This window comes from Marmota flaviventris, chromosome 10 (genome assembly GCF_047511675.1).
Source record: "Marmota flaviventris isolate mMarFla1 chromosome 10, mMarFla1.hap1, whole genome shotgun sequence".
Classification (NCBI taxonomy): Eukaryota; Metazoa; Chordata; class Mammalia; order Rodentia; family Sciuridae; genus Marmota; species Marmota flaviventris.
In genome coordinates this window covers 118470774-118488914 of record NC_092507.1, presented here as the reverse complement: position 1 = coordinate 118488914, position 18141 = coordinate 118470774, and the positions used below count along the sequence as shown (strand labels likewise).

General features: G+C 52.5%; 1 protein-coding gene across 2 annotated transcripts; it reads right to left on the bottom strand.

The window, feature by feature from the left end:
- Positions 1–1506: 1506 nt before the first annotated feature.
- Positions 1507–17273, bottom strand: Ubqln4 (ubiquilin 4). Of its 2 annotated transcripts, none has more exons than XM_027920904.2 (11): positions 17122–17273; positions 15565–15716; positions 15003–15220; positions 14218–14480; positions 12410–12568; positions 8711–8936; positions 7450–7589; positions 6216–6299; positions 6011–6126; positions 5671–5848; positions 1507–3184 (listed from the first exon to the last, which is right to left on the bottom strand). In XM_027920904.2, the coding sequence occupies exons 1-11, from the start codon at positions 17227–17229 to the stop codon at positions 3032–3034; spliced, it is 1797 nt and encodes a 598-aa protein (XP_027776705.1). In that variant the 5' UTR covers positions 17230–17273; the 3' UTR covers positions 1507–3031. The 2 variants fall into 2 exon arrangements, with proteins under 2 accessions (XP_027776705.1, XP_071474442.1); XM_071618341.1 differs by having other exon boundaries at positions 15063–15220.
- Positions 17274–18141: the final 868 nt, after the last annotated feature.

Genomic DNA, 18141 nt, shown 5'->3' with positions numbered 1-18141 from the left:
GGTCTCACTAAGTTGCTGGGGGTCTCACTAAGAAACCCAGGCCAACCTTGAACTTCATATCCTCCCACTTCAGCCTCCTGAGTAGCTGGGATTGCAGGCATGTGCCATTGCACCCAGCCAGACCCCCAACTTTTTTTTTTTTAAAGAGAGAGAGAGAGAGAGAGGGAGAGAGAGAGAATTTTAATATTTATTTTTTAGTTTTCGGCGGACACAACATCTTTGTTTGTATGTGGTGCTGAGGATCGAACCTGGGCCGCATGCATGCCAGGCGAGCGCGCTACCACTTGAGCCACATCCCCAGCCCGACCCCCAACTTTTTAATTCTTTAGCTCCTGGTCCTTCAAAGGCCCTCAAATATACAGCTCAGCCTCTCAACAACCTTTTCCCAATTAGTTAACTCGTCTAGGTCAAAGACAGTCTGTAGGGCTTTCTTTACCCTCTGGGCTCCAAGCCAAGCTTGTTAACCCCTTGGTTTTTCTTGTTTCACTCAGTTTTTTGGATTTCTGGTTAGAGTATCTGTCTGAAGCATCTGGTCTACCATTCTCAAAATTGGGATCTCCCATTCCCTTATCACAGAACTCTAGTGTGTAACTTCTCTACCAAAGATGAAACTTCTGGGTCTGAAGACTTCCTGGAGTTGCATGAGTAGAGGTAGAACCAGGTTTAGTCTCAGAGCTCAAGATTCATAACTACTAAACTTCACTTGCATGAAGATCCAGATACAGGGTTTGTTTCTCTTGCCTGAGCTAAGGGAGGACTGTCCTCCAACAGATCAGGAGGATAGAGGAAGCAGCCCAGCCGTCTGCCCAATGCCTGAGTTTCCTCCCAGAAGGGGCAGATCTCAGATGTCATATGAGCTAGAGATGGGAATGGATGAATGCAGTCTTCCTCATTCTTAAACCTGGTTTTTGATACCTCCATGATCAGTTTAATTTTTTTTTTCTTTTTTGGTATCAGTGATTGAACCCAGGGGCACTCAACCGCTGAGCATATCCCAGCCTTTTTTTATATTTTACTTAGAGACAGGGTCTTGCTGAGCTGCTTAGGGCCTTGCTAAGTTGCTGAGGCTGGCTTTGAACTTTCGTTCCTCCTGCCTCAGTCTCCCGAGCTGCTGGGATTACAGGCATGTGCCACTGCACCCGGCTGATCATTTATTTATTTATTTATTTTGGGGGTACCAGGGATTGAACTCAAGGGCACTCAACCACTAAGCCACATCCCCAGCCCAATTTTGTATTTTATTAGAGACAGGGTCTCACTGAGTTGCTTAATGCCTTGCCATTGCTGAGGCTGGCTTTGAACTCACGATCCTCCCGTCTCAGCCTCTGGAGCTGCTGGGATTACAGGTGTGCGCCACTGGGCCTGGCCAGTTCTCTCTTAACCGTCAATGCTCCTTAACAGCTGTGGTAACTGAACCCAACTTCAAACCCCTCTAGAGTCCACCTTATTCCTGGTAGAACCAGGATGTTGTCTAGCCAGCCTGCAGCAGAAAACACACCAACACACTTTCACAACAAACATCACACCATTTATTTACAAAGGCCAGTGTGGGAGTTGGGGGAGGTAGGGAGGAAAAGGGCAGACATCTTCTCTGGACTGTTTGGGACCCTTTCCCACTTGGAGCAAAATTCTGTTCCTCTTGCCTCCGTGTTCTCCAAGCAGCGGGGCCATACAGCTGAGGGAGGAGGTGGTAAGAGCCTCCTCCATGCTCCAGTACAGCAATGTCCAGTTCCAGATTAAAGGCATCATTGCCACCATCCCCTCTCCCTCCTCAAATAAACTTTCTGGCCTGGAGGGAAAACAGTAAAAAATGGAAAGACCAGGGGATCTGGAGGGAGAAACCCCCTGTGCTAGTCTCCAAAACAGTGGTGGGTGGTAAGGGTACCAGTCACACCCAACAGCTTCACAAGGGTCCCCACACTGCCTTTCCGTGACCCAGCATCCAGAGGCCTAAGCCCTCCTGGGTGTCCCCATTCTGCTCTAAACCAGCCCTCTTACTCGCTTGTCCCTGTGAGAGGCAGCACTAAACTAGAAATCCATAAAGAACCCGACTGGCCCACCTCACATGTGGGCACACATGCACACACACTACCCACTGCTGAACAGACTCCAATCCCCTCCATACCCTTTGAGTGGAACTCACAATTACCGGGGACAGGAGAGACAGGGAGGTCTTGAGTTCATGGGAACGTGTGTGAGACACTGCTTAGCATCGAGCCCCTTTCTTCAGTTCAAATCCCATTAGTCTACCTATTTCTCCTCCGTTGGGCCTGGGCCTGGAGTCTCTTGCCTAAAGAGCTACTAGTACTCCCAGACCCCAGCTGTAGTTCCAATCTGAAGCTTTTTGCTTAGGCTGCCTCCCTGTCCCCTTCCTCTAGGAAATCTCAATGGCTCCTCTGCCGTAACAGTCTTCATCGCTCTGGTCCAGGGCCTGTTAATTTCCATCCAGAGTGCTGTGCCTTGTGTTCCCCTTTGGATGAGAAGTCCCAACAGAGCCCAAGAAAAAGTCCTAGGTGAAGTGCCCAGAGTAGGGTTTGAGGAGAAAAATCACAGCCTGTTTCACCTGCCCCCACCTTCAGAGTGCGGTGCTAGCCCTGGAGGGCCCAGGGAGGGTGGGGAAGAGGACAGTTACCAAAGGTAAGTTAAGAGAAGCCAAAGCCTAGTGGTGTGGATGGAAGACTGTTCCAGTAAACCAGAGAGTTGGGTCCTCCTGCAACTTTGCAGTCCCCACTGAGAAGTCTGAAGATTGCAAAAGGTGGTGTGGGCAAGGAGGTGGGGTCGACCAACAGAACTGTGAAAACTGTTTAAATAGCTCTGCTCAAGGAGGACCAGGAGAGAAGACTCTGTTAGAGACAGCAGTGAGATCAAAATTCTCAGAGCGGTGGCATTGGGCCCATGCCTCTAAGGTCACCCTACTGTTTGGAGAGTCAAAGAAGAAGACAGAGGGATAAGCTGCAGAGGTTAGGGGCTGACAGAGGAACCAAAGGTCGGTACTGGGTCAGGGGAGAGGCAGGAGGCATGGGCCGAAGGATTAGGAGAGCTGGGAGCCCAGGAGTCTCTCGATAGCTGCGTTGATGTCCCCTCCGGTGGCAATCAGGGCCTGCAGATTGGCCTCACGATTGATGAAACCCATGGAGTTGAGCTGCTCCAGTTGTTGCTGAAATCTCACTTCTGGCGTCTGCACCTGGAGGGGACAGGCCTTATGAAGTGGGCACAGAACCCACCCCAGAGGAGTAGCTGAAGCTGAAGGGCTTACAACACCAACAGGTCCCTGACATCCTCAGTCACTGGGGTGGGGAGGAGGGGGCTGCACAGGAAGGCCACGGGGAAGAGCTCCTGAGTCACTGAAGAACTATGATAAAAAGGCAGGGATCTTACTTGAAATCAAGTGCCTGATAGGCCTGGGTCACCTTATATTCCTATTTCCCATAAATACTCTGGAGATATTAACAAGTGCTCCAAAAGCCAAACACTCTGTGGCCAAATAAAAGGCATGCCAAACATGCTCCTTCCTGACGGTCATCACACACACAGCCACATTAAGAGGCTAGAGAAGGGGCTGGGGATGTGGCTCAAGCGGTAGCGCGCTCGCCTGGCATGCGTGCAGCCCGGGTTCGATCCTCAGCACCACATACAAACAAAGATGTTGTGTCTGCCGAAAACTAAAAAATAAATATTAAAATTCTCTCTCTCTCTCTCTCTTTCTTTGGGAAAAAAAAAAAGAGGCCAGAGAAGGGTCCCAGGAAAAAACTGTATGTCTGTATGTATGAAGCTGCAGGAGGGACTGAACACCGGCACCACTGAGCTACATTCCCAGCCCTTTTTAATTTTACACAGGGTCTTGCTGGGTTGCTGACACTGGCCTTGAACTTGTTATACTCTGTCTCAGTCTCCAGAGGGGCTGAGTAGCTTCACACTTTTTTTTTTTTTTTAGTGCCAGGGATTGAATCCAGGAGTGCTCAACCACTCACTGAGGCACATCTCCAGCCCTACCTGTCTGGGTCTCTTTTTATTGTAATACTAAGGATTAAACCCAGGGCCATGCACATGCTAGGCAAGTGCTTTACTATTGAGCTATACCCCCAGCCCTTATTTTTAAATTTTGAAACAGGGTCTTGCTAAGAATGCTAACAGCCCCACTAAGCTGCTGAGGCTAGCCTTGAACTTGCGATCCTTCTGCCTCAGCCTCTGAGGTTGCTGGGATTACACGTGTGCACGACCACCACTGGCTTCACGCACATTTTTGTTGAGCAGCTTTTCCCTGTGGGTCACAGAGGTCAGAGACAATCCAGGGCATCTCTATCTCTTCCCTTACTCCAAGCCCTGGCCTTGACTTTGTGGCCCAGGACTCTGCAATTCTTCCAAAGTCTCGGAGGTAGAAGCTGTTTTAATTACCAAACAAATACCCGAGGGGCTGGGAATGTTGCTCAGTTGTCGAATGTGTGCTTACGCTATGCAAGGCCACGGTTCATCTCTAACCCTCCCCTCCCTAAAAGAGGATGAACAGGGGCTGGGGCTGGGGCTCAGTGGTAGAGCACTTGCCTAGCATGTATGAGGCACTGGGTTCCATCCTCAGCACCACACATAAATAAATAAAGATCCATCAACAACTAATTAAAAAAAAAAAAAAAAAAAGAGGTAGAGTGCTTGCCTCACATGCACAAGGCCCTGGGTTCAATCCCCAGCACCACAAAAAGTAAACAATAAATAAATAAAAGGTATACTTCTGGCTGGGCACAGTGGCATATGCCTGTAATCTCAGCAATTTGGAAGCTGAGGCAAGGGGATTAGCAAGTTCAAGGCCAGCCTGGGAAACTTAGCAAGACCCAGTTTCTTTTTTTCTTCATTTATTTTTGGTTGTCAATGGATCTTTATTTATTTATATGCAGTGCTGAGAATCGAACCCAGTGCTTCACACATGCTAGCCAAGCGCTCTACCAGCTGAGCCACAGCCCCAGTCCCAGCAAGACCCTGTTTCAAAATTAAAAATAAGGGCTGGGCTGTAGCTCAGAGGTAGAACACTTGCCTCTCACGTGTGAGGCACTGGCTTTGATCCTCAGCACCACATAAAAATAAATAAATAAAACAAAGGTATTAGAAATAAATAAATTAATTAAAGGGCTGGGGAAGTAGCTCAATGGTTGAGCACCCCTGGTTCAATTCCCAGTGGTGGGGGTGGAAAACGTAAATTCTGGAACCAGAATGCCTGGGTTTGAATCATGGCTCCCTTACTTACCAGCTATGAAAATGAGGAATCCACTGAACCTCTCTGGGCCTCAGTTTCCCCATTTGTAATACAGAGGTAATACTAACGATAACTTTCTCCTAAGAATAAGGTAATGGGGCTGGGGCTAGGGCCTAGCATGTGTGAGGCACTGGGTTCAATCCTCTGCACCGCATAGAAACAAATGAATAAAATAAAGGTCCATCAATATCTAAAAAAAAAAAAAATAGAATGAGGTAATGAACTCTCATGCAGAGCATCTGGAGCAGTACCGAGCACACCAGGGGACTATCACTATTCAACTCCACCTTACAGCTGTAGGAACTGAACTGAGGGTGCCTGGTGAATGGTAGGCCAGCCAGCTCTGGCCGACTGCAGGGCCGGCCACCCTTGACGCTGCCCGCGGGAAGTGGTGAGCCGGATACCAGCCCTGCTGCCCCTGGTACCTGTGAGTTTCCACTCCCAGCCAAAAGCTGGATCATCTGCTGCACGAGCTGCTGCTGGGCACTGGAAGCCCCGGTGGGAGGAGTCGTGGCTGGCGAAGAGGTGGGGCCCTCGGCCGTAGACCCAGAGCTGCCGCCCGTTGAGGGCGCTGTGGTCCGGGACATCCCAAAAGAGCCAAGGCTGCAGGCAGGAAAGGCCAAGGGTAGGAGCCGGCATTCAAGAGAGTTGGGAATATGAGATCCAGAAGGAAAAACAGCCAGGGGCGATGGGACAGCAGATCCTCGGGGACACAAAGGCTGCCAGAGAGGGCAGAGAGGGGAGGAAGGGGGCACTGGCCCTCACCTGGGTACCAGCCCGGGGGCCTCAGTCTGTAAGGTCTGCAGTCCCTGCTGGATCTGCAGCAAGGCCTGCATGGCCCGGGGGTTGGTGAGGATGGACAGGGACTCCGGATTCTGCATCTGGGAAAGAGACAGGCAGCGGGAGTGGTGGGAAGAGCAGGCAGCCTAAGTCCCGAGCCCAGTTCTGCCCCTCTAGGCCCTGTACTCACCTGCTGCAGGAAGACGGGGAGCTGCAGCCGGAGCTGCTCCTGCAGTTGGGGGTTCCCGGCAAAGAGGGGCACATTCACCATCATCTGCCAAAGTGAAGGTAGAAGAGACAGGCCTGGAACTTCCCACCCGGAGAACTGCCCACAGCCTCAGCCACCCCCACGACCCCCACCACTATAGGAAATCTGGCCAGGGCTCCCAAGGACCTCAGATATCCTAAAGGCCCACGTGGGACAGCAAGGAGATGGAACCATGCTCTGAGAAATGAAGAGTCAGATGTCAGGCTGCTCAGTCTGGTCAGATGGTGGTGACACCAGCTAACACTTGCAAGTACACGGGGCTTACTTTGTGGCACACTATGTTCTAAGCACTTGACATGTGTTAACTTTTCTAATCCTTTAACCTAGTGAGGCAGGAACTAGTCTAATATCATTTTGCAGGTGAGGAAACTGGGAGGTTAAATAACTGTTAACTCACAAAGCTGGGACGTGGCAGAACTTGGGATACAAACTCAAGCAGTCCGGCAGTCCCAGTGTTTTGTTTGATTGTGCAGGGTTTAAACCCAGGGCCTCAACTTCCCAACACGCGCTCTACCACTGAACCACGTCCCCAGCCTCTTATTTTTCATTTTGAGAAAAGGTTTCACCAAGTTGCTGAGGCTACTCTTGAACTTGCTATCCTCCTACTCAGCCTCCTGAGTCCCTAGGATAGCAGGTTTTTGCCACTGTGCCCAGAACAAGTTTTTTTTTTTTTTTTGGGGGGGGTATTTTTACTTGTAGATGGACACAATACCTTTATTTTGTTTATTTATTTTATGTGGTGCTGGGGATCGAACCCAGTGCCTCACGGGTGTGAGGTAAGCGCTCTACCACTGAGCCCCAGCCCCAGCCCCAGCCCCAGAACAGTATTTTTTATTAGAGTTTGCTTTTTTTTTTTTTTTGTACCGTGGATTGAACCCAGGAGCACTTAACCACTGAGCCACATCCTCAGCCCTTTTTATATTTTATTCAGAGACAGGGTCTTGCTGATTGCTTAGGGTCTTACTGAATTGCTTAGAGTCTCACTAAGTTGCTGAGGCTGGCTTTGACCTTCAGATCCTCCTGTCTCAGCCTCCTGAGCTGCTGGGATAGCAAGTGTGCGCCACCACGCCCGGCGAACCAGAGTGTTCGGACCAAAAGAAACTGCTCTCACTCAAGGAGCCCTCCCCAGCAACACTCCCCTGAGCCAGTTTGATACCTGAGCAGCAAAGTCAGGGTTCTGGGCAAGTGTCTGCATCATGCTGCGCATGTAGGGGGCTGAAATCACATTCTGCATCAGCTGGGGGTTCTCAGAGATCTGCTGGAGGAGCGCCTGCATTTCTGGGCTGTTGAACATCCCTAGGACGAGGAAGGTGAAATAAAACAGGAGAGAAGTGGTCCAGATGGGAACCACATGCTTCACTTCAGTCTACCTTACTTAGACACCGAATGGTCATGAAACTCAGAAAGGCAATGCTCAAGGGCACCCAAGTACTGTGGCAAGGCTCCAGGCCTCCGAGCCTGAGGAAAGTCTGTCCTTCTCTGGCCTGGACTTCTCCATCCACTTTTCTAAGAACAAGCCAGCTAGAAACTGGGTCTAATTCATGCCCTTTCTGGACTGTTCCTGCCACAAGCTCAGATAATGTCTGAGTTGGAAAGGATTAAATGTCACCTAGACCAGTGTTTTTCAAACTTGTCTTAGTAGCAGAGACCCTTTCCTCAAGCCAAATCTCACTCAGAAACCACGTATGTCAGCGGTCTGGTTGGAGCTGGGACAGGAGGCCGAGAGCCTCTCCTATTTGGTTCTTCCTCATCCTGGAGATGGGGCTGTAGATGGTCCCAACTCCCCAGAACTCAGGAACACAATTTGAAAACCATGGACCAAATTCCAGTCCTTATTTTATAGATAAGGACACTGAAGCGCATGGAGGGGAAAGGACTTTCCCATTCCAGATATCCCCCAGTGAACAGAGAAATCAGGGCATCCACCAAAGACATCCCCAGGGCCATGTGTACAGTCAGAGTCCAGATAAATGGGGCATTCTGTAGGGTTGCACAGTGCATCACTTGTCCGTCTGTGTAAGGCAGCCCTGCACATCTACCTCCGTCAGTTACACATCTGCCTGTCCCCAAGTCTGCCCTGATTCTCCTCCACCCCTGCCTACCCCACCCCACTCTCGCCTCCCACTCTGGCCCATTTACACCGGATGGTGCCAAAGGTGCTCATGGAGCCTGGGAATCGGGACCTGGTTTATTCACGAGCCATTGTTCAGGTCACTCCCAGGGATATCAGGACATGGCCAAAATCAAACTCTCCCCCTCGGAACAGTGGGGCCACTACTCTAGGCTGCTAAGCCCCCTCAGTAGCCTTAATACAGTCCCACCTATTTTCAATATCCTGGAACAGTGTGAATCCCACTTAGTCCTGGGGGCAGGGGACTGCCCTGGTGACCCCACTAAACTTCCACCCTAGGACATACCTGACCCCAGGCTAGCCGCATTGATCCCAAAAGGGTTCGAGACTGTCGGGTGCACCTGGCTGGTCCCCGATCCTCCGGTGCCCTCCCCACCGGACCCGGGGGCCTGGGAGGCGGGGGGCGAGGGGCTCCAGGGGTTAGGGAGGGGCTCTCGATTCTCAGTCCGCAGAGGTTGGGAGGATGAGCTGTCGGAGTTCCCGGCCAGGGAAGAGAAGGGATTGTTGCCAAACTGGGAGGAGGGAAAGGTTTTGGGTTAAGGACTGAAACAAGTTAGGGACAAGGGCTATGCCCTTTCTCTTCTCTCTCCTAAGAGACTCCCCTCCCCCAGAAAAGGGAGGGAGATCAAGAACTTGGACTCCAGGTCCCAGCTGTTTGCCCAATAGCGGACAGCTCCACCCTTGCCCTGGGGGTGGGAGCTGGCTGATGCTAATGACCACGTAACTGATCCCTTAGATAACTGGGAACTTCCCTCCTCTCCTGGTGGCTCTAAGTTGGTCTCTCTCTCTCTTTTTGTGACCTGAAGCACTTTACACACACCTTTCCCACTGTGTAATAAGATATTTGTTTTCCTGTAGCTTTTAAGGGGCAAAGATTTACCTTTGTAGCTTCAACTCCAATATTACTAGGTGCTCAATAAACTGCTGACTTGATGGGAGCGGCTCTTAGACCTGGCCCTCTCATTCAACCTTGACCTACCCCCAGCTCCCCTTCTCCCAGCCCTCTTAGTCTGATGCTAAATCCCCAGAACCTTCTCCCCAACTCTCCAGGTCCTTAAGAGGCATTCTCTGTCCATTCAGGCCCACCACGGTGGCGCCCTCTAGTGGAGTACACCTCTAGCTGCGCATGCCCTCTTCTAGGTTTTCTCCTTTCCCTCTTCTGTGGAGCCCCAAAACGAACCTCCTACTCTGGGTCTTCAGCCCAACAGGTCTTGATCCCTCTCATGCCTCAGTACCAGGGCCCCCACTGTGTTCCCGAGGGTGGCCCAGGTCTGCACCTCAGGGAACGAGGAGTGCCCTCTCAGCACTCCGGACAGAGGGACAGAGCTCGGGAGTCCAGGGCTGTACTTGCTGCGGGTGTTCCACACCCTACTGCACTGCTTAGCCTTCCTCAGGGTCACAGAGCTCAGCAGTCCCTCTCTGAGCAGCCCAGCCCCTCTCCACCGTGGGGTTTCCTACACAGTCACTTTTCCTGTTATTCTAAGTGGCCACGGGAACACAGATGATCAAGGGCTCCTCTCTGAGCAGTGGTTCCTTGCCTTACCAGATGCCTGTTCAGATAACAGGGCTTGCAGGCCAGGGTTCACATACCATAATTTCAATCTTTGTCCCTGCTTCAGATTTCCTGTTCTGGTAATCCGCCTAGCACCTTACTCTACCTAGTCTCAGCTCTGCTTTGTTCTTCCTGGTATACCCGACAGACTCTCTTCCTAAACAACCCACAGTGCTAGCAGCTGCTATTTATTGAACACCTACTATTTATTCTAATGCTCAAAAGATCCCTCGAATACTCTAGTTCTCAAAGTGTGGTCCTAGAATCCTGCAAGGTTTAAAATGATTTTTATGATTCTAAGATATTAATTTGCCTTTTTCACTCTTATTGTCTCATGAGGATATGGTGTAGTTTTCCAGAGGCTTCATAAGGTGACATTCAGTGGAACAAGTACAGATCTGAGAAGCCAACTGTTTTGTATAGAAAGCCAGGCATTAAAGAGATCTGCAAAAATGTGAAACAAGGCCAACTTTCCTGTAAAGTTTTATTTGCCTTGGAAAACACTTATTTTTCAAAAGAATGTTATTTATTTTAGCCAGGCATGGTAGTGCACACTGAGGCAGGAGGATCACAAGTTGGAGGCCAGCCTCAGCAATTTAGTGAGGCCCTAAGCAACTTAGTGAGATCCTGTCTCAAAATGAAAAATAAAAAAGGGCTGGAGATGTGGCTCAGTGGTTAAGTACCCCTGGGTTCAATCACCAGTACCTAAATAAATAAAATAAAAATAGATTCACAGTTGATCCCTCAAGCAATTTAAAAAATCTGAAAGAGCGATGCCAAGAATAACAAGATGGTCCTGAAGAATATGGTGAGGAATTTCACTCTACCAGATACCAAGGCTGATTAAGACAATTAGGGATGGTTGTAGGGAGAGAGACGGGACAGGGGAGCAGAAGAGCCAGCAAAAGAAAACTCAGCTTGGAGACTTGGTGGAGGGAAGAACTTCAAGAAGGACTCATCTGTTGGGAAAGCAGGGCCGCCCAGGACATGGACCCTTTCCTTTCCACAGGAACAAATCAGGTGGGATCCCGCCCTCACACCAGGGTGTTAGTTAATTGTGAAATTCATCAAGCTGTACACTTGAGGGTATGTCACTCTTCTGTAGTTCTCTTAATCTTCAATAAAACGTTTCAAAAGGAGCAAGTTAGAGTGACAGGAACAGCTGATACCACTTCCACAAGGTTTAGTATGGGAAAGAATACTAGAGATGTTCATGGATATATGCAAAAGTAATAAAGGAATCCAATGATAAACCCTGCCCTCAGGAGAGCAGTTCCTTCTGCTGAGGAGACGAGAGAATCCCAGTGAAGTCTACGACTCCACCTAGAATGACTTATTTGAAAATATTAGATATACCTAGGAAAATAAAAAAGGTACTAACATTAGTGACTGTGGGTGGCAGAGGACCTCTCCCCCCACCTTTTTTTCTGTAGGTGGGTACAAGACCTTTATTTTGTTATTTTTATGTGGTGCTGAGAACCAAACCCAGTGTCTCAGGCATACTAGGCGAGTGCTCACCACTGAGCCCCAACCCCAGCCCAAGAGGATCCCTTTTGTATACCTTTTTTGGCTTGCATGACTTTCCATACTTTTTGAATACTTTTTATTTTGTGTAACTTCTGAATTTTGAAACATACAGATATATAATATGTTTGACATAAAATTAAGTTTTGAGGCTGAGACAGGAGGATGGCAAGTTTGAGGCCAGCCTCAGCAACTTAGCAAGACCTTAAGCAATGTAGTGAGATCCTGTCTCAAAAGAAAAAGGGGGAGGGGGGGCCTGGGATTGCAGCTCAGTGGTAAAGTGCCCCTGTGTTCAATCCCAGGAAAAAAAAAAAAAAGAACCAAGGGGGGGAAAAAAATATATATATATATATATATATATGGCAACCGGCAACCTGGGTACAAGAGAATGCTAAATTTTTATCTATACTTTTTGTATATTTGGAATAAATTCATAAAGCATTTTTAAAAATGCATAATCCCAGGCCATTTTGTAAGAGGTTGATTAATTGCAAATGTTGCTCAGAGCTGGGAAGCAGGAATCTCATTATTAACAAGCTCCCCAGGTGACGCTGATGCAGGTGAGCCATGGACCACACTTGAGACACACTGTACTAGGGCTGACATGACCCCACCCAGGTCTGCCCCACAATTCTGAACCTGAGGCAAGAAGTTTGTCAAAACAATGTCAAGTCCCTCAAACACGCCACCTCACCAAGTTCTCTATGGATCTCTGCTGTGTGCTACCCTCAGTCCACGACAAGCTGGACTCCTGGTTTGCACTGCTGCAGAATGCCTCCTAGCCAAGGCCCACCCCTCAGGGAACTGCAGAAGGATGGAGGGGCAGACAACAGCCCAGCCCTGGCCTCAGCAGGGGGCAGAGAATCCTAAGCCAGACAGACCCTCCCCTAGCCCAGCCCCTGGCCCCACCTGTTCCCGGGCAGCACTGAACATGGGCTCCTGGATGTCGGTGTACATGCGGCGCAGGGCATTGTAACCCCCAGGGATGCTCTCGAGGTTACTCAGGGCCCGGTCCTGGTTCCGCATCATCTCTTGCATCATTGCAGGATTCCGAGCAAGCTCCATTGTCTGGTGAAGGGAGAGAGACGCCATGGGCCCTGGAACCAGGGGAGCACCAAGCTGGGTGCGGTGGCACACACCTGTAACCCCAGCTACTTCATCGCAACTTTGAGGCCAGATTGGGCAACTTAGTGAGATCATGTCTCAAAATTAAAAACCTGGGCACGTAGCTTGGTAGAGCACTCCTGGGTTCAATCCTCACTCACACACACACCCTGAGGAGGGGCTCTGCTTGAGGAATGCATAAGTGCACAGCCCAAAGCTGCAGGAGCAGACCGCCTACCTCTATTGTCATCTGGCCCCAGCCTTGCACCCTGTGGCTTTTTCTAAAGGAGGACAAGGCTCTCAGGTGGGGTGAGACAGCAGTTTCCCTCTCTCAGGTTCGTGGGCTCAAGGAAGGGTATCAGGAAGCAGAAGGAAAGTGAGTAAGAAGGGATATGAGAAAGGAGAGGAGGCAGAGAGAACAGGAACATCTGCTCAACACCTACTGCACACAGGCGCTGGGCTAAGCGGCCCACAATAACCCTGCAGGCTGGGTGTGCCTGCCCCTCACTGGCAGGTGAGGAAACAGGCTGAGAGATGTCATGGTCTCCAGCACCAGGACACACAACCAGTTAGCAGGGGAGGCAGCTGGGGCCAGGTTGGTGTGTCTGGTCAGGATCACACTGTGGCTCCTAGTAAACAACTACAAGTTGGGCAGGGAAGGACTCTGCTGGGACAGTGCTCCACACACCCCTTGACCACCACCCCAGTCTTCGGCCTGAGCCTTAAGCCACACTGAAGATGGGGGCTTTCTGTTCTGGTGCCCATGGCCTGAATCCACACCAGGGGATTTATGACAAGGTGAGCAAGCCACTTCTTATTCCCATCCAACTCAGAACACCTTCCCTCTCCTTGTTCCAACATCTGTTCCACACCTGCCTCTTCTAAGACTGCTTTCCAGACTATACCCCTGCCTTCACAGAACTCCCACTTGTCCCATAGTCCAAATACCCAATCAGTACTTACTGAGTGACCACTACATATAGGCACAGTTTTAGACAAGGAACAACTCTCCTAAAAGAAGCTGTCTTTTGGTGAGTCCTGCACTGGTGTCCACAACTCCGCTGGGAGGACCATCTGCTCTCGTGCCCTGGTGGACTGGACCATGAGATGAAGTCCCCAAACACCAACACTCAAACAGCCCCTGCTGGGCCTCTTCCCCAGGCCTACTCGGCCATAATAATGCTCTCCAACATCCTACTGTCTCTTATTTCCAGGGCTTTGCCTTACTGCCCCTTGACCTTGAGTTTTTTTTTTTTTCTTTCTTCCCCTAGTTTACCCACCTTCTTCCTTTGGGTCTCAGCTTGGTGACACCTCCTCCACCAGGCCTTCTCCAAGCCCCAGGATAGGGTCAGAAGCCCTTTCTTATGCTGTGATTGTCCTTAGGACACTGGTGACTGCACTTAGGACAGCAACGACCACACTGTTCTATAATTGCCCATTCACTTGTCCCCTTCCCTTGGACACCAGGAGTTCCTAGAAAGCTAGGCATGAATCTTTTTATCCCTGTACCTCAAATGTCCAAAACGTGGCTGCTAAGTGAGTGAATGAACAAATGGACGTTGGAGAGGCTGGTGCCAGTGCCTCTCCACCCTCCAGCCTTCTGCCCTACCCACCTGCCGCATGAGCTCGGGGTTGTTGAGCATGTGGCTGATCTCGGGGTTCCGCTCCATCAACTGCTGCATCTGGGGGTTGGCCATGATCATGTGGCGCATCAGGTCAGGGTTAGACATCATGTCCTGGACCAGGGGGTTCTCCATGATCTGCGACAGCATCTCAGGGTTGGACATCAGCTGCCTCTGCATCTGCTGCTGCAGCTCCATGAAGTTGGCAGAGCCCAGGCCCAGGCTGCCCAGGCCCAGGATGCCCCCAAAGCCAGCTGTGAGGAGGGGGCAGGGTCACAGTTTACCCCAGGAGCCCTTCCCCCTCCTAGCACAGCCACGGAATTGGGTCTCCAGGATGGGTGGGTCCGGGGGCTTCTCACATCTCCCTCTTCCAGTGACTTCCACACTCCCTGCCCTGGTCTGCTTTGGGCAGAGAGATGTCAGCCTAGGGAGGGTTGAGAGCACTTCCATCCACCAGCAGGGCACCGCTCAATGAGTAAATTAAGTCCTCCCATCAGCCTACTGTTGGAGCCATCTTTTCCAATCTCCTCACTCAGGGGCCCCCACATCCCCATCTCCATCTCTCCCTTCCCTCCTAGCACTTGAGCTATGTTCCCCTCCTCCAGGAAGCCCTCACAGACTGGCTTCCTCCTCAGCTTGGCTCAAGCACCAGGGTCTGGAACGCTGTGTCCAGGGCTCCCCTTCCCATCCCACTAAGAGCAAGGACCGTGTCTCCCTCCTTGGCTCCCCACACTCCAGCACAACCCAGGATCGTGTTCTCCTCCCCAAGGGCTTACAGAGAATAGATGCAGTAGCACTGGGGGGTCCCTCCCCTGCCCCTGGTGAGGGACCCCCACCACTGCTCCTCCGGCTTCCACTGCCAGCATCCGAAGTGGCACTGCCAGAGGTAGAGGGATGGGCAGGGGTGGCAGGTGAAGCGGGCGTGGTGGAGGGCGCTGAGGCAGGGTCTGGAGTGGAGGGGGACGAAGCAGTGACAGCAGCTGGATCTTGGGCCCTGAGGACAGAGAAGGGAGGCTCCCCGTTGGAGTGGGTACAGAAGAGGGAAGGCAGCACAGTGACGTCTGGATCCGTGTGCCGCACAGCCACTGCAAGCCGAGGCCGCCTCTAAACCACCATCACCCCCACCTCAGACTGGGAGGGGTGCTGGGGCGTCAGTCACCAGGGAGAGGGGGGAGGTCACTAGCATCATGTGTTCAGGGCGTTCTAGGTGCTAAGTCAGGTCCCCTTGCCCAGACCCCCTGCCTGGCCTGGGTCCTCCAGGTACAGTGGAGGAAACGATAGGGAAATAGGGATGGGAGGCCCAGTCCACAGTGAGGTCTGCTCTTCTCCTCAACTTACTTCTGAGGGGTCTTGATCACCAAATGGACAGTGAGCCCATCCTTGATCCCATGCTGGTTCAGTGTGTCCCCATCCTTGAGGATCTTGCCTGCGAAGATCAGGACCAGCTGATCCTGCTGAGCCTTAAACCTCCGGGAGATTTCCTCTTTGAACTGTTATCAAGAGGCAAATATCATTATGGAGGCTGCATGGGCTTCGCCCACCAGAGACTCTGCTTCTACTCTGACTGCTACTCAAGGGAAGTTCTTTCTACAGTCTCAAGCCATCCCTCCAGCTGCAGCTCTTTGAATCAAGGAGATGGATAAGCAAGAGGCACTTTTCTCAATTCCATGCCAGAGTCTCCTACCCTAGAAAGCCCTTGCTGATATCTAAGAACGGAGCTTCAGCCCCTCCATCCAGTTCTCAGTGAGGGTACTGCATGGGCACTCTCCCCATGCCAACTCCTTCCCCAACCTTGGATCTGTCTTGCTTCATCCTTTTCTCCTCTCTTAATTCCCAGCTTTCTCATAACAACTACAACCAAGGGACCCCAGTTATTGGGCACTAACCCTTCACTGGTTAGCTGTCTAATGTATTAGTTATTATCTCCTTTTTAAAAGAAGAGAAAACCAAGGATCAGCGAGGTTAGGTCAACTTGTCCTGGGGAGATGGGAACTCAGGTCTGGACATCAAAGTCCAGGCTTTTGACCAGAAACACCCCCCTCCCCTCAGGGCTGTGTTCAAATTCAGTCTTACAGAGAATACTATTTAAATTATAGTATTTAGTAATTTTATATGGGGGGGGTAGCAGTATGAGTTAAGACTCTCCAAATTCTATCAGCTCCTCCAAAACAAAACAAAACACACATTCTAAGTAAAAACAGTGCACTTGCTGAGCAAAAGCAGCTTCCAGATCCCTCTCTTCCAACCAGATGGCCTATCTTAAGCCCCGCCTAGGTGAAATTCTGGGGCTGCCACAAGCTGGGGAGAGTAAGGTAACAGTCCCTCCTCACTCATTCAAAAAGATTTTATTGAGCACCTACTGCACTCCGAGCATCCCAGAAGGGCCAAGAACCATTAACTGCCTCGACTCAAGAGAGTGCAAGGCTTGGGGCCGCGGGAAAGACCCCCTGCCCTGGCGCTCAGCGGACACTGGGCGCTCCCCGAGGCGCACAGCAGGCGCCCGGCGCTCCGCCGGCCTCCCGCCAGTTTCCTTTGGCTCAGCCCCGGGCCGGGGCCCCACTCTGCCTCGGCGACTCGAACCCCGACCAGAAACGCGGGCGTGCACCCCGCCAGAGCCCAGGCTCTCCGGCCCGGTGCGGGTGACGGTGTCCCCTCCCCGCTCTCCACCACGCCCCCAGCCCTGGCCACCACAAGCCAAACCCGTCCCCCAACACGCGCCACGCTCCCGCGACCTACCCTCGGAGGGCGCCCCCTATCCGCCCCTCGGTCCCGCCGCCCGAGTCCCCGCTGGCCCCGGCCCTGCTGTCGGGGGCAGTCCCGACGCCAGGCCGTCACTCGGGCCCCCCACCCCTGTGGACCCCTCCTCCGAGAGCCCACCCCACTCGGCCGCACTACCTCCTTGACCGAGGCTCGGTCGCAGATCACAATTTCCTCCTTGTCCTTGGGGGTCTTGACGGTGACCCGAATCGGGGGCCTCGTCTCGGCCCCGCTTGGCTCCGCCATGCCGCCGCCGCCGCCGCCACCCGGCCGCCCGCCAGCCCGTCCGGCTCCTCCTCCTCCCCGCCCGCCTCGCCGGCCCGGCTCGGCTCCGGCGCCTCCGACACCCCCTCCTCTCCTCCCCTCCCCTCCCCGAGGCTCCGCCGCCCCCTCCGGACCAGCCGCCGCCACAGCGCCCCGGGCGGACTGGGGGGGCCACTGCAGCGGGTCCGCCCAGGGCCGAGCCCCGGGTCGCGCCGCTGGACCGGGCCGCGCCGCGCTGCGCTGTGGCCCCAGCGGCACTCGGGTTGGCGCACGGCGGACCCTCAGCGGCCGAGGGCCGGGGGCGCGCTCCCGCCCGGAGATCCGGTCGGCCTAGCCCTCCGGAAGAGCGCCGCGGCCCCGGCCGAGGCCGCCCCCGCCTCGGCGGGTAACTCCCGCTCCGGGACAAAGGACTTTCTGTGTCGCCGCCGTGTCTCCGTCCCCAGAGATAACTTGGTCTTTCTCGGGAAGCTCGAGGCTCTCACAGGCCTGGGGCCTCTCCCGACCCGGAGGTTAACTTCCCCCACCGCTGGACGTCCACTTAAGACCTCCCTGGGACGGACACTGCTCCCCGGGGCCTCAGCGGTCTACTGAGCGCGCTTTCGGAGACCGGGATTTTGCCTACGTGGCCTTCCCAAGCCTCCGCGGCCCCGAGATTATAGCGCCGCTCGCCCCTTCTCCCGGAATCGTACACAACGCCACGCTTTGAAAAGTGACCACCGGTGTGCCTAACGAGTGCGAGGTTTTTAAGTGACTATTGGACCGTGCGTTGGCGAGCCGACATGATTTCCTGTCCCCGAAGGGGTTAAAAGTGTCACTGTCCTTTTACTCCCGCTCTTCACCGCCCCCCCCCCCCCGCCACAGCCACGTGGTGTGACTGGAAAGCGAACTACAGTT

Bases quoted from the DNA above. Each gene is read 5' to 3' on its own strand.
- Ubqln4 (XM_027920904.2), bottom strand. From the start codon at position 17,229: ATGGCGGAGCCAAGCGGGGCCGAGACGAGGCCCCCGATTCGGGTCACC. The intron at 12,569-14,217 runs GTGGGTAGGGCA...TCCCTTCACCAG, and splicing joins ACCCCGAGCTCATGCGGCAG to ACAATGGAGCTTGCTCGGAA. The intron at 6,127-6,215 runs GTGAGTACAGGG...TCTCTTTCCCAG, and splicing joins TCCCCGTCTTCCTGCAGCAG to ATGCAGAATCCGGAGTCCCT.